A 13,019-nucleotide genomic window follows, 5' to 3' on the forward strand; every position below is an offset into this window, starting at 1 on the left:
ACACTTTCTTTCTGAACAGATGCGAGATGCATATAACATTGTTTAGAAACCTTTTTGTGAACTTTAGGTGTTTTTTTGTCCATTTTCTTGTCTTCTGTACTCGTCGATATGTACTCCGTGGATTCCGTGCTACTGCTAGACTGTTTACACAAATTTGTTGTCGTCCCTCGTCCGTAACCTGGCAACAAAGCAGCTGCTATTGGTCAAGCACAAGACACGTGACAGAACTCTCACCACTTACATCAAATATATCTACGCGATGACCAAAGTATCCGTTCGCGAGGAAAGATCTAGTCCCGACTTTAAAATTATAATTGCGCAAAACCGGCAGGATTGTAGATGGAGAACTTTTTATTCCTAAATCTACACAAATAGATCTTTCACCCAGAGTGAACATTTCGTAGTCCCCCAAGGTGGGAACGGGATGAAACGATAACTGGGTTCACCTTATGGCCTAACACATACAATGTCAAATAATGGTACAAACCTTTTCTCTAAACCTTATTTTGTCTTTGTGTGTTCTTTCCTTCTTTCTTTCTTTTGTGTGTGTGTATGTAGATGGTAAGGTGCGTCTAGCCACTCTGGAGCTGACCTGTCTGTTACTGAAGCAGTCTGTTATGTCTGTAAACCACTGTATCATCAAGGATGTTCACCTGGCCTGCCTGGAGGTACACACACACACTCGCTCTTTCTCACACGCACACTCTCTTTCTCTCTCACACATGCACACACAGTATGTACCCATATTGATACAAAGGTATAGACTTGACATGCTGTCAGGATCAACTATCTAAAAAGAAAAACACAACTTGAGATGAGAGGTCTCTTCAGGACATTGATAGTAGTAGTTTTAATAATTATGATATTGATAATAATGGAATAATAATAAACAATAGTAACTAGAAGAATGCGCTCAGTAGAGTGCAGACGTCTGCCAGGCCTCATGTTTCCACCGTGGAACCGGCACACGCAACATTGTAGTGGTGTAAGAGGACATCTGAGGACTGCTGGTCTGTGGATGAGACACAACAGCTACTGTGTGGTTAATATAGGACCTCTGGCTACAGACGGAGACGCACACAAGTCACTTCATGCAGAGTCCAAGTTAACTCCTTTGGTGTTTATCGAGTAGAAGTTATGCAGGTGTGGAAAAAGGCAGTACATGTGAAAAAGGATCAGATATTAAAGAGGAGCAGGTATCTCAGTCCCACAGGGATCACATATTAAAGAGGAGCAGGTATCTCAGTCCCACAGGGATCACATATTAAAGAGGAGCTAGTATCCCAGTCCCACAGGGATCACATATTAAAGAGGAGCAAGTATCCCAGTCCCACAGGGATCACATATTAAAGAGGAGCAGGTATCTCAGTTCCACAGGGATCACATATTAAAGAGGAGCTAGTATCCCAGTCCCACAGGGATCACATATTAAAGAGGAGCAGGTATCCCAGTCCCACAGGGATCACATATTAAAGAGGAGCAGGTATCCCAGTCCCACAGGGATCACATATTAAAGAGGAGCTAGTATCCCAGTCCCACAGGGATCACATATTAAAGAGGAGCAGGTATCCCAGTCCCACAGGGATCACATATTAAAGAGGAGCAGGTATCCCAGTCCCACAGGGATCACATATTAAAGAGGAGCAGGTATCCCAGTCCCACAGGGAGATGTATGTCTCTCATAGCGGGCACACGTTCAATGTTTAGCCTAAATGTAATAATAAAATAAGAAATAGCTTTGTCTATGCTCCCTTCAGAGAGAGCAATAGATGTTAAATAGTGTATGTGAGCTTGTCACAGCTTTACCCTATTAATCAAATGCATTACATACAGTACATGCATTAGGCTCAGGATATGAGCTTTATAATTGTATAGCACCTATTGTCAGAAGCATGATAAAATGCTTTCTTGGTTTACAACTGGAGACACTGTAATGTTTGTCTCATAATGTATGTGACATCCTTACATTGTGAGTATTTATTTTTTGTCCCCAAGGGGGCACTCTTGGTTCACTGCTGGAGTATACTATGGAAATACTGTACCACGAGACTAAGGGAGCCCAGAGGTGGCTGCAGGAGACGAGGAATAATATTTGTAGTAACTGAAGTTCCAGACACTAACTAAATAATTTTAATATTACTTTGTTGCATTGAAGTTTGATTCCAGAACATTGCAGAGACACCAACATATGCACTTATGAGTTGTGTAAAGCTGTTTACTGAAAGTAAACGTCCAGGGTAAACTGAAAGTAGCATATCAACTCTGGGAACTAACTGAAACTAAACTGAATTGAAAACAAAACCATGAGGTGGTTCTTTATAGACCCATAAATATGCCAGTTATTATAATTTTCTTTTTTAAACAAACATTGTAATCGACTACTCACACACAACCAAAAAACAGTACCTTTGGTAATAATAATGGCAACAATAATAATAATAAAAAATAATAGTTATAATAAATAGTATTGATAATAATAAAGTGTATTTATTTAGCACTTTTCAAAATAGTTACTTAACAAAAGAAGACTATCCCAGGAAAAACAGAAGACTGAGTCTGTGCTAACCGAATACAGAAGCCATGTTCGCTGTATTTTGGGGGGAAACAATATCTTTGACCTGTATTGGTCCCCATGATACCACATTGTTGGGTATGGCCTATGACACATGGCCATAGTGCAGGGTCTTGTGAGGTCAAACCTTTAGTGGTGGTGGTGGATACTGCTGCTTGTGGAGGTGGGTGACACGTCATCTTCATGATGGGCAGGTGTTATCGTCTCACTGAAGGTGGATGTTGATGGACAGGGTTCCTGCAAGTTTCAACAGGTTACATTTAAGACTTTAAGACCTTTTTAAGACCACTTTCAATATAATCTAATACGTATTTCATTGCCATACCAGCAAAGAACTATTAAGGAAAATGACTAAGAAGTAATTCCATATGTATTGGACTGATTTACCATACCACTATTACCATACTGCTTACTCTGCAGCCCGGACATTTCCCCCCCAAACACATTTAAACATGATACAGAGAAGTTATTGCAACATAGAAGTAATTTCCTAATCCAATAAAATGTTAAGACCTATCTGACTTTTTAAGACCCAAAATTCTGATTATTAAATGTAAGAATCCTGGACAAACAGTTATGAATATCAGCTTCTGCCCAGCAGAAGCTAACAGTGATACAATACTGCCCTGCAAAAGGTAACAGTGATACAATACTGCCCTGCAGAAGCTAATAGTGATACAATACTGCCCAGCAGAAGCTAACAGTGATACAATACTGCCCTGCAGAAGCTAACAGGGATACAATACTGCCCAGCAGAAGCTAACCGTGATACACTACTGCCCAGCGGAATCTAACAGTGATACAATACTGCCCTGCAGAAGCTAACAGTGATACAATACTGCCCTGCAGACTTGCAGAGGCTAACAGTGATACAATACTGCCCTGCAGAAGCTAACAGTGATAGGGTGACCATATTTTGATTTCCAAAAAAGAGGACATGCTGGTCCCAGCCTCAAGATACTTAATGATACTTTGCACAATCGAAGCAGGCATGGCCACCTTCATTTCACTATGTCTTGTGTATGTATGTGATTAATAAACCTCTTGAATCTCTGCTCAAAGTTTACTCAAAGATGCCTTATTGTTTTAACCTCAACCTCATTGATGTTCATGCACCCAGAAAAGCTGCAATTTTTTTTTTACTTGAACTTGAGGACTGCATACTTTTTTTGCAAAGCTTATCTTTATATGTTATGCTTATAGCACATGCATAAGCTTGGTCTCTTTTGAAAGATAATATTCTGAAGTTACTAATGCAAAAAGAAGGAAAATCACTTTTAGTGCTAATGAAATAGAGTAGCATAGGTCTGTACTTGAGTTGAACTTGTGTACTCGTATTTTTCTGTAGTGGTTGCAATATCCCAAATGTAACCACATAACATGCGCCCTGAAAAGCAGGAATTTTTTTACTTGAACTTGAGGACTGCATACTTTTTTTTGCAAAGCTTATCTTTATACTTTATGCTTATAGCACATGCATAAGCCTGGTCTCTTTTGAAAGATAACATTCTGAAGTGTCTTACACTAAAGAAAAATCACTTTTAGTGCTAATGAGTAACATAGGGCTGAATTTGAGTTGAACTTGAACTTGTGTACTCACATTTTTGTGTAGTAGCTGCAATATTCCAATTGTATAAGCTGGAAAACACAGCAAATCCATAGCCTGAAGTCTTGTAGTACAGGTCCAAATTTTATAAAAATCCGTTCAGAAATGAGTCTTCTAGAGACATCCAGGTAAACCGTGTGCCAAGAAAAAAGCTCTCCATCTCTCCATTTCCTCATCCAAGTAAATTCATTCGGAATTTTTATCACTTGCTGTCTTCGCTTGTCAATTTTCACCTAGATCCCTGATTCGCACACCCCCACGTGGGATATCACTGGAAAGCTACACTCATTGTTGGCTACAAGTTACAACGCTGACCAATAATTTTCGCAATCGGTGGATGATTGAAGCCTCGGGAGTCCAGGGTGATAATCTGACGCGTGTATGTAAAAAGTTGCACGCCTGACATATCGGCATGTAACTCGAGAACCGAGGCACGGATTTTGTCGAGTGAGATGGCATTAGAACGGCAACAAATATCGCTTTCATTCGGTAATGCAGCCCCAAGCCTTCAGATGCTCGCAAAGTGCCGTGAAACTGAAACTGAAAAACAATGAAACCCGGACATTTTCATGAATTTATAAAAAAAGAAAACGGACGGGCGTGAAAAGAGGACGTTTGGTCACCCTAGTGATACAATACTGCCCTGCAGAAGCTAACAGTGATATAATAGCATACTGCCCAGCAGAAGCTAACAGTGATACAATACTGCCCTGCAGGAGCTAACCGTGATACAATACTGCCCAGCAGAAGCTAACAGTGATACAATACTGCCCATCAGAAGCTAACAGTGATACAATACTGCCCAGCAGAAGCTAACGTTAGCTAACTAATTCGGCTGTCTAACGTTAGCTAACGAAGTCGGCGGGCTAATGTTAGCTAACGGATTCGGCTGGCTAACGTTAGCGTCCAGACTTTACAAACATAACTTACTTTTTCCTCCATCTTTTTTCTTATCTAGATGCATAAGTCCTCTTCATGTTGCTGGTTTATACTTCGGTCCTAATGTTGGTCGTTCCTGTACAGGGCTCTCGGCTAGGAACGGGAAGCAATGGATAGGAACTGGTGTTCTCTGAATGGCTGGAAGACTGTCAATCAAGTTCAATTGAGCACGCGCCTGATTCAAACAAATACGTGAAACAGCATGCATTAAAACAGTTACTGTCCAATTAACGACGTATAAGGTACTATTTCGCTCCCAAGAGTATTCTGTTTCACTAACCCAATGTAAGTGATGGCAAGCGAAATGTGTGTCACTTGAAAGGGGCACTGTTTTGCAGCGATACCCACTGGCATTTTTTTGGTTTGATTCAAAGAGGAAATATTCATTATAATGAAATAAAAAATATAATATTTTTTTAACATAATCTAAAAAATATGTTTTATGTAATATATGTGTTAGGTTTTTTGTTTCTGTTTTTTGGTGAAGCAGTGTTTCATCTGTTGTCATATAGAAGCCTCCTCTGGTCAACTGTCCTTTCTTAGGAACCTCCTAGAGAATCTATTTGGAACTTGAGTTTGGTAAATTGACCAACAGAACTGGCAGCTTCAGGCTCTTCCCTGTGAGGAACGCATTGGAACTGTATTCCTTGAGAAGTCTGTTAAATCAGGATGGAAAGCAGAATCAGGAGGATATTAATACATTTCCTGTCGTTGAGGAAGCGCTGGGAAACTGAGTGTATGGACTGTATTGCTAACCTCTTCCCGGTCTATCATAGCAGGCTCCGTTTTTGTACAGTTTGTTTTGTTAACATGGACTGTTAGATTGATTGATTGATTGAAAACTTTTTTAACAGATTGCAGAATGGGTACAATACAGTACAGCTCAATACACACAATTGTTAAGGGGATGCAGACCAGAGAAAGACTTTTGTCTTGTTTACATTAGGGTCCCCCATTTTCAATTCATAATGACATTAATGACATACGCAACATACAGATATATATCTTGACATTTCTGACATACATGACATACATGTATACAGTACTGTTACATTTGTGACATACAAGATATGCAAATATACAGTACTGTTATCCTAACAGAAAATCCTAACGGACAATATATACATACGAGGGGGAGGAAACTGTACATTAGGAGGGGGTGGGAGGGGCGGGTTGTACATTCACAGGGGCCATACAGATATACAGATATACTGTATATCATGACATTTATGACAATACATGACATACAGGTATACAGTACTGTTTCATTTGTGACATACAAGATATGCAAATATACAGTACTGTTAACCAGAGATCCTAACAGATAATATATACATACGAGGGAGAGGAAACTGTACATTAGGAGGGGGGGGTTGGGGGGTTTGGACATTTACGGGGGCCAGTTTCGAATTGCAGCCTCCCGTAGGTGCTCTTTGAGAGCGGTTTTGAAGGTGGGTAGGGATTCACATTTTTTTACGGCTGTGGGTAGGGCGTTCCACATTGATGTGGCATTGCGTAACGTGTTTAGATGCTTGTTTGTGCCGAATCTGGGTTGAACATGATTTGTGGAACTCCCTCTGGTGTTGTGGTCGTGGTATTCACTGACCTTTGGGAAGTATTTTGACATGTACATGGGTACCTTAGTGGTGTAGTGTATCTTGTAGACCAGGCCCATTGCAAGTTGCTGTACTCTGTCGTCTACTCTAAGCCATCCTAGGTTGTCAAAAGGGGCAGGGGTAAGGTGGGTTTTAGGAGTAAGGTCAAGTAGTAGTCTGACCAGTTTTTGTGATGTTTGTAATCTTGTTTTTAGTGCCTTTGAGGTGCTTTGGTACCATGTGGTGCAAGCATAGTCGTAGTACCCTTGAATGAGTGCTCCTGCTAGAGTCTTCAGGGTATTCTTGTTTACCAGAGAGGAGATCCGGTACAAGAATCTTGTTCGTTGGTTGACTTTTTTGATTACATTGGTTGCCATTTTGTCACAGGACAGATTTGCCTCTAGGATGGAACCCAGGTATGCAATTTCATCTTTCCTTGTGACAATATTGTCACCCACTGTAACAGAGAAGCCGTTGGTTTTGCTGAGTTTGTTATTTGATCCGAAGAGAATGGACTCTGTTTTACCCAGGTGTAATTAGGGATGGGTACATTTTAGAGACTAAAGTACCTAAAAAAGGTACCGTTGGGTACCGGTATCGATTCACAGGTACCAGTACCGGTACCGTATCGGTTCAAATGTGAAAGGTACCCATCCCTAGGTGTAATGATAGTTTATCAGTGAGCCAGGTGCATATTCTGCCGAGTTCTGAGCTGAGGTTTTTTTTCAACCTGTAACTTGTTCTTGTCAGAGACCAGCAGGGCTGAGTCGTCCGCGAACAGGAACAAGTTGCACTCACAAGCTGATGACATGTCATTTGCATAAATTAGGAACAGGAACGGTCCTAGTATACTTCCTTGTGGAACACCACAGCTCACTGGGAGGGGGGGGGGGGGTAGAGTACCGTTTACCTCTACCATCTGCTCTCTCCCCTCCAGGTAGGATTGCATCCAGCTCACTGATAAACTATAAAAACCAATTGCTTTTAGCTTGTCAATCAGAATGGGGTGATTGACAGTGTCGAAGGCCTTTTTGTAGGTCCAGCATGACCATGCCGCAGTATTTGCCTGTGTCCACCTCTTGTTGTTCAAATAGAGAAGGCATGTGTCAGTGGAGTGGGATGTTCTGAAGCCAGATTGGAATTCGTAGATTCGATTTTTTTCCACAAGGTACTTTTCGACCTGTTCGTAGGTTTTTTCTCCCATGATTTTCGAGATGGAGGTAAGAATAGAAACAGGGCGGTAGTTGCCTGGGTCTAATTTGCTGTCTTTTTGTGCAGTGGGGTCACTCTCGCAATTTTGAAGTCTTTGGGTACGTGTCCCTGTTTTATGGAGAGGTTTATTATGTGTGTGATGACTGGGGTGATGGCAGCTGCTGAGTCTCTGAGGAATTTGGAGGGGATGTTGTCATGGCCAGTGGCCTTGTTCGGTTGGAGGGCGCTCGGTTTTTTGAGTACCTCATCTGTTGTTACCAATTCAAGTTTGAAGTCGTCTTTGCAGACCCCTAGGTTTTTATAGTAGGCTAGGATGTGTTCTACCCCAAAATTGCCCTGAGTGGCAGAGTAGTTTATTAACCAGTGTTGTGGCTATGTTTGTAAAGAATATGTTTAGGTATTTGGCCACATCCAGCTTGTCTGTGATGAGTGTTTTCTGTCTTTATGTTTGTAAATCTGATTTTTAGTTTTTTGCTGCAGCCTAGTTGGTTGTTGAGTCATTTCCAAAGTTCACAGGGTTTGTTTTTGTTTTCCTCAGTTTTGTCATTGATGAATTTGTCATTGAGATCGTGTTGTATTGTTTTAATCTGCACGTGAAGACTGTGTCTCTTGATACTGATGGGCTACGGGCTGCAGCAGCAAGCTGAACAGCTAAACCGCTGTTTATGACGTACCTGTGGCAATTTTGGCAACCAATTTGGCATGACTAGCAGCACCACTGAAGCCAGCCAATACAACAACTTCAAGAATAAGATAGCGTATACAAATCATATAATTGAATCTTCATTATCTTGAATATCACTTTTTCCTAGCCATTATTTGACACTTTACAACACTTTACGTTTTTATTTATTTATTTACCCAGGCAAGCAATTAAGAACAAATTCTTATATACAAAAGCAGCCGGTCCAAAAAGCAAAGGCCTTTTAGGGAAGGGGGCGGGGGGGAGCCTGTAACAAAAAGGTTATGTACATGCATACAAGTAAATAAAATACAAAATTACAGTAGCAATAGTATACAAGGACGACAATAAATAAGGGAGAGAGAAGGAAGGGGAGAGAGGGAAAAAAGAGGGGGAGAGTGAGAACCAGAGGGAGAGAGAGAGAAAGAGAGAGAGAGAATAAAGGGGTAGATGGAGGGAGTTAGGTGAGGGGGCTTAGGGGGAGGAGAGAAGAGTGAGGGCTATGTGTGCGATTAGGAGGCAGTCAGCAGGTGCAACAGTCGGTTAAGATCTGTTGCAGATTTAGTTTAAAAGCGTTCTGTGGTGATAATGTATGGCGGTTCTGAGGGCAGTGTGGAGGAACGTCCCGGTGAGCCTAAACCGAACTCCAAAGTGACGACGGTAACATTCCAAAAGGACCCCGCGTTGATTTCCTGTCTCAATGTTTTGATTGATTGATTGAAAAGTTTATTAACAGATTGCAGAATGGGTACAGTACAGCTCAATACATACAATTGTTAAGGGGATGCAGACCAGAGAAAGACTTTCGTCTTGTTTACATCAGGGTCCCCCATTTTCAATTCATCATAACATATATGACATACATGACATACAGATAGACAGTACTGCTACATCTATACATTTATGACATATCAGATTTGCAAATACAGTACTGTTTGTGATACAAAAGTGTCCAGAAAAGGAGTGTATATACATTTGGCGTAGAAACTGTACATTGGAGGAGGTTGGATGGGTGGGGTGGGGTTGGGTGGGTTGGGTGAGGGCTGTACATTGGAGGGGGGGGGGGGGGTTGGGGGTTGGGTAGGGGACACATACACATTTTACACTGTACATTGGAATACTGACAAAGCCTTACTTGGTCATTTACTGTACAACTAGGTTAGGACAGTTGTAGGGGCCAGTTTCGAATTGCAGTCTCACGTAGGTGTTTTTTGAGTGTTTTTGAAAGTGGGTAGTGATTCACATTCCTTTACAGCTTTAGGTAGGGCGTTCCACATTGATGTGGCATAATTGCGAAACGTGTTTAGTCCCTTGTTTGAGCCGAATCTGGGTTTTACATGATTTGTGGAGCTCCCTCTGGTGTTGTGATCGTGGTATTCACTGACCTTTGGGAAGTATTTTGACATGTACATGGGTACCTTGGTCGCGTAGTGTATCTTGTAGACCAGGCCCATTGCAAGTTGCTGTACTCTGTCGTCTACTCTAAGCCATCCTAGGTTGTCAAAGTGGGCAGGGGTGAGGTGGGTTCTAGGAGTCAGGTCAAGTAGTAGTCTGACTAGCTTGTTTTGAGATGTTTGTAATTTGTTTTTTAGTGCCTTTGAGGTGCTTTGGTACCATGAGGTGCAAGCATAGTCGTAGTACCCTTGAATGAGTGCTCCTGCTAGAGTCTTCAGGGTATTCTTGTTTACCAGAGAGGAGATCCGGTACAAGAAACGTGTTCGTTGGTTGACTTTTTTTATTACATTGGATGCCATTTTGTCACAGGAAAGATTAGCCTCTAGGATGGAACCCAGGTAGGTAATTTCATCTTTCCTTGTGATAATATTGTCACCCACTGTAACCGAGAAGCCGTCGGTCTTGCTGAGTTTGTTATTTGAACCGAAGAGAATGGACTCTGTTTTGCCCTGTTTTGCCCATGTGTAATGATAGTTTGCTAATAACTGACAGGAAATACACTGGGTTCCAAACCGTTCCCACAGAGATTCCAGTGAAACGGTCTCTGAGCAACATGTGCACTTTACCCAGAAGAAGGTGTAACATTAGTGAGGGTTCTCAGTAAGCGCTGAGGATATTTCTACATCAGATCCTGTTCATCTGTCATCGTCTTTGATAAACACTATTTGTTCTCCTCCTCCTCCTCAGTCTATACTCATCTCTCTCTCTCTCTCTCTCTCTCTCTCTCTCTCTCTCTCTCTCTCTCTCTCTCTCTCTCTCTCTCTCTCTCGTGCCTGGTATTGCTTTGTCTCTCTCATTCTCATGGGAAACTGTTTGTTTAACTTCACATCCTTCTCTCATTTCAATGGAATGCCCCTCCTTTTTTTCTTCCCTCTTTATCTCTCTCTCTTCCTCCTCGCTGTTTCTTTATCTCTATATCTCTCTCCTTCCCTCCCTATTTAATAGTTGCTTTACTGGTCACCCTTGTGTTACAGTCAAGATAATCCGTTGTATTCCTGTACATGATGATGCCAAATGGATAAGCATTTCCACTAAGTTGTTAGAATGTGGTGTAGGGTGCTCCAGTAGCACACCATGTTACCGCGCTCGCGCGGGACTCCGTGCTGCGTCACGGATCTGGTTGACTCCGAGTTCGATTCCCGGACTCGCCGTCATTTGCCGAATGTCTCCCCCTGCTCTCTCTCCCGTTTCACCCTGCAACTGTCGGTCATGCTTGACCAGGAAAGCGATAAACGCTAAAAAATAAAGTTTAAAAAAAAAAAAAAAAATGTGGTGTAAGTGTGTGATGTTCACCTGTCCGTTGTGGGAAGGACTAGTTTTTAATTTAATTTAATTTCAAACCTTTATTTAAACTCGAAAGGCAACTCAAACATTTTTAATCATAACAATTAGACAAGCAAGGATATCAATCAATTAAAACATGTACAACTTGATTGACAAAGGTTGAAGTTGGAGATCAAGGTTTTAAACTGCAGCAGAGGGGAGAATCTTAGGACTGTTGGAGTTCATTCCATGAGCTAGGGGACATCATAACGAAATGCAGATTTAGCCTGTTCTGAGCAAACCTTAAGGACCAGCCAGTCACTAATACGGGTTCCATAGGTTCCAAAATTCCATACCAATAATGATGTAGTATAAGGAGGTAGCTTACCAATAAGGGCCTTAAAAATTAACAAATACCAGTGTGTTTAATATGTGGCTGTATCAGTTTTGGGAACGTGTTTGCGGGGAGCCTGTCTGGTAAATGAGTGTGTATGTGGAGAGCCTTTACTTCTACCCGTACTGCGGTTTTTACACCAGACCCATCAAACCACTCCTCAACTACTGACACTTCGCAGGAGAAACAAGAGACTATTTATTTGGGGTCATTGGACGAAAATTATTGTTGAATATAATCCCCAAGAGTAACAGGGTTGTATTGGCGCTCTCCATCAGGTCAGAGTGGAACTGAGCATCTCCGATGCAGTGGCGGGCAACTGAAGATACATCCATGTATGAGGAACTCTGTGCTGTAACATTGGTTGTTCATTCTCAGACTTTTTCATATCAAGGACCTGCATTTGATGAGATGTTGTCCCAGGGACCCCCCTCTGACAGTGTGTTGCTAGATCTGATGTAGTCCAGAATGATAAAAACTGTCTAAACACGAGTCTCCAGAATCTCCTGCAGCTACAGGAAACTGAATGGATTATTAATAGATCGCTCCTGGCTTCATCTGTGGTCCATTGATTGATTGAAAACCTTATTAACAGATTGCAGAATGGGTACAACAATACAGTACAGCTCAATACTAACAACTGCTAAGAGGATGAAGACCAGAAAAAGACTTTCGTCTTTTTTACATAAGGGTCCCCCATTTTCAATTCATCAGGACATTTATGACATACAAGACATACAAATATACAGTACTGTGTAAGAAAAAGAGATCATAAAAAAATATATTTTGACATTTACCGGGGCCAGTGGTCCAGTGAACAAAGCCTTCTGACATACACTTCTCTCTCTGATAAGGCAGGGGATTTAGAATTTTAAGCAGCAGTTTAACACTTTGATTGCCCAAGGTTAAATTCATGATATACCATCCCTTGCCAGCTCTATTTAACATGGAGAAGTTCCCCTTCTTTGCAGGGCTATAACTTTTTAAATTCTATTGCTAGATTGCCATTATTAGGGCCCATTCAATGTCCTATATGTATTGTTCATGGTGTAGCAACGTTAAACTTTTTCATTCACATATTCATACTAAAATATGGTCTAAAGTATAAGTATGTTTTCATCTCTTTCTTTTTTTTTTTTTTTTTATTTTTTTTATTATTGCAAAACAAAACTTATTAAAAGTCAGTACTCAACACACACTGTATAATGAAACTTTCAGTAAAGGTAGTTAAAATATATGCAAGTACAGAAACAGGATAAAACAAAAATAGTCAATAATAACATTTTAACCGTATACCGTGT

The 13,019-nt window shown here is 41.1% G+C and overlaps 1 protein-coding gene across 1 annotated transcript in view; it reads left to right on the forward strand.

The window, feature by feature from the left end:
- The window catches only part of clec16a (C-type lectin domain containing 16A), a 173,844-nt gene that overhangs the window by 77,289 nt on the left and 83,536 nt on the right, over positions 1-13,019 (forward strand). Inside the window, exon 14 of the mRNA XM_084329463.1 lies at positions 559-668. Coding sequence (XP_084185589.1) covers positions 559-668 — 110 coding nt within the window. The remainder of the gene's footprint in view (positions 1-558; positions 669-13,019) is intronic.

The sequence above is a fragment of the Notolepis coatsorum genome, assembly GCF_963971535.1.
Source record: "Notolepis coatsorum genome assembly, chromosome: 14".
In the NCBI taxonomy this organism is placed as follows: domain Eukaryota; kingdom Metazoa; phylum Chordata; class Actinopteri; order Aulopiformes; family Paralepididae; genus Notolepis; species Notolepis coatsorum.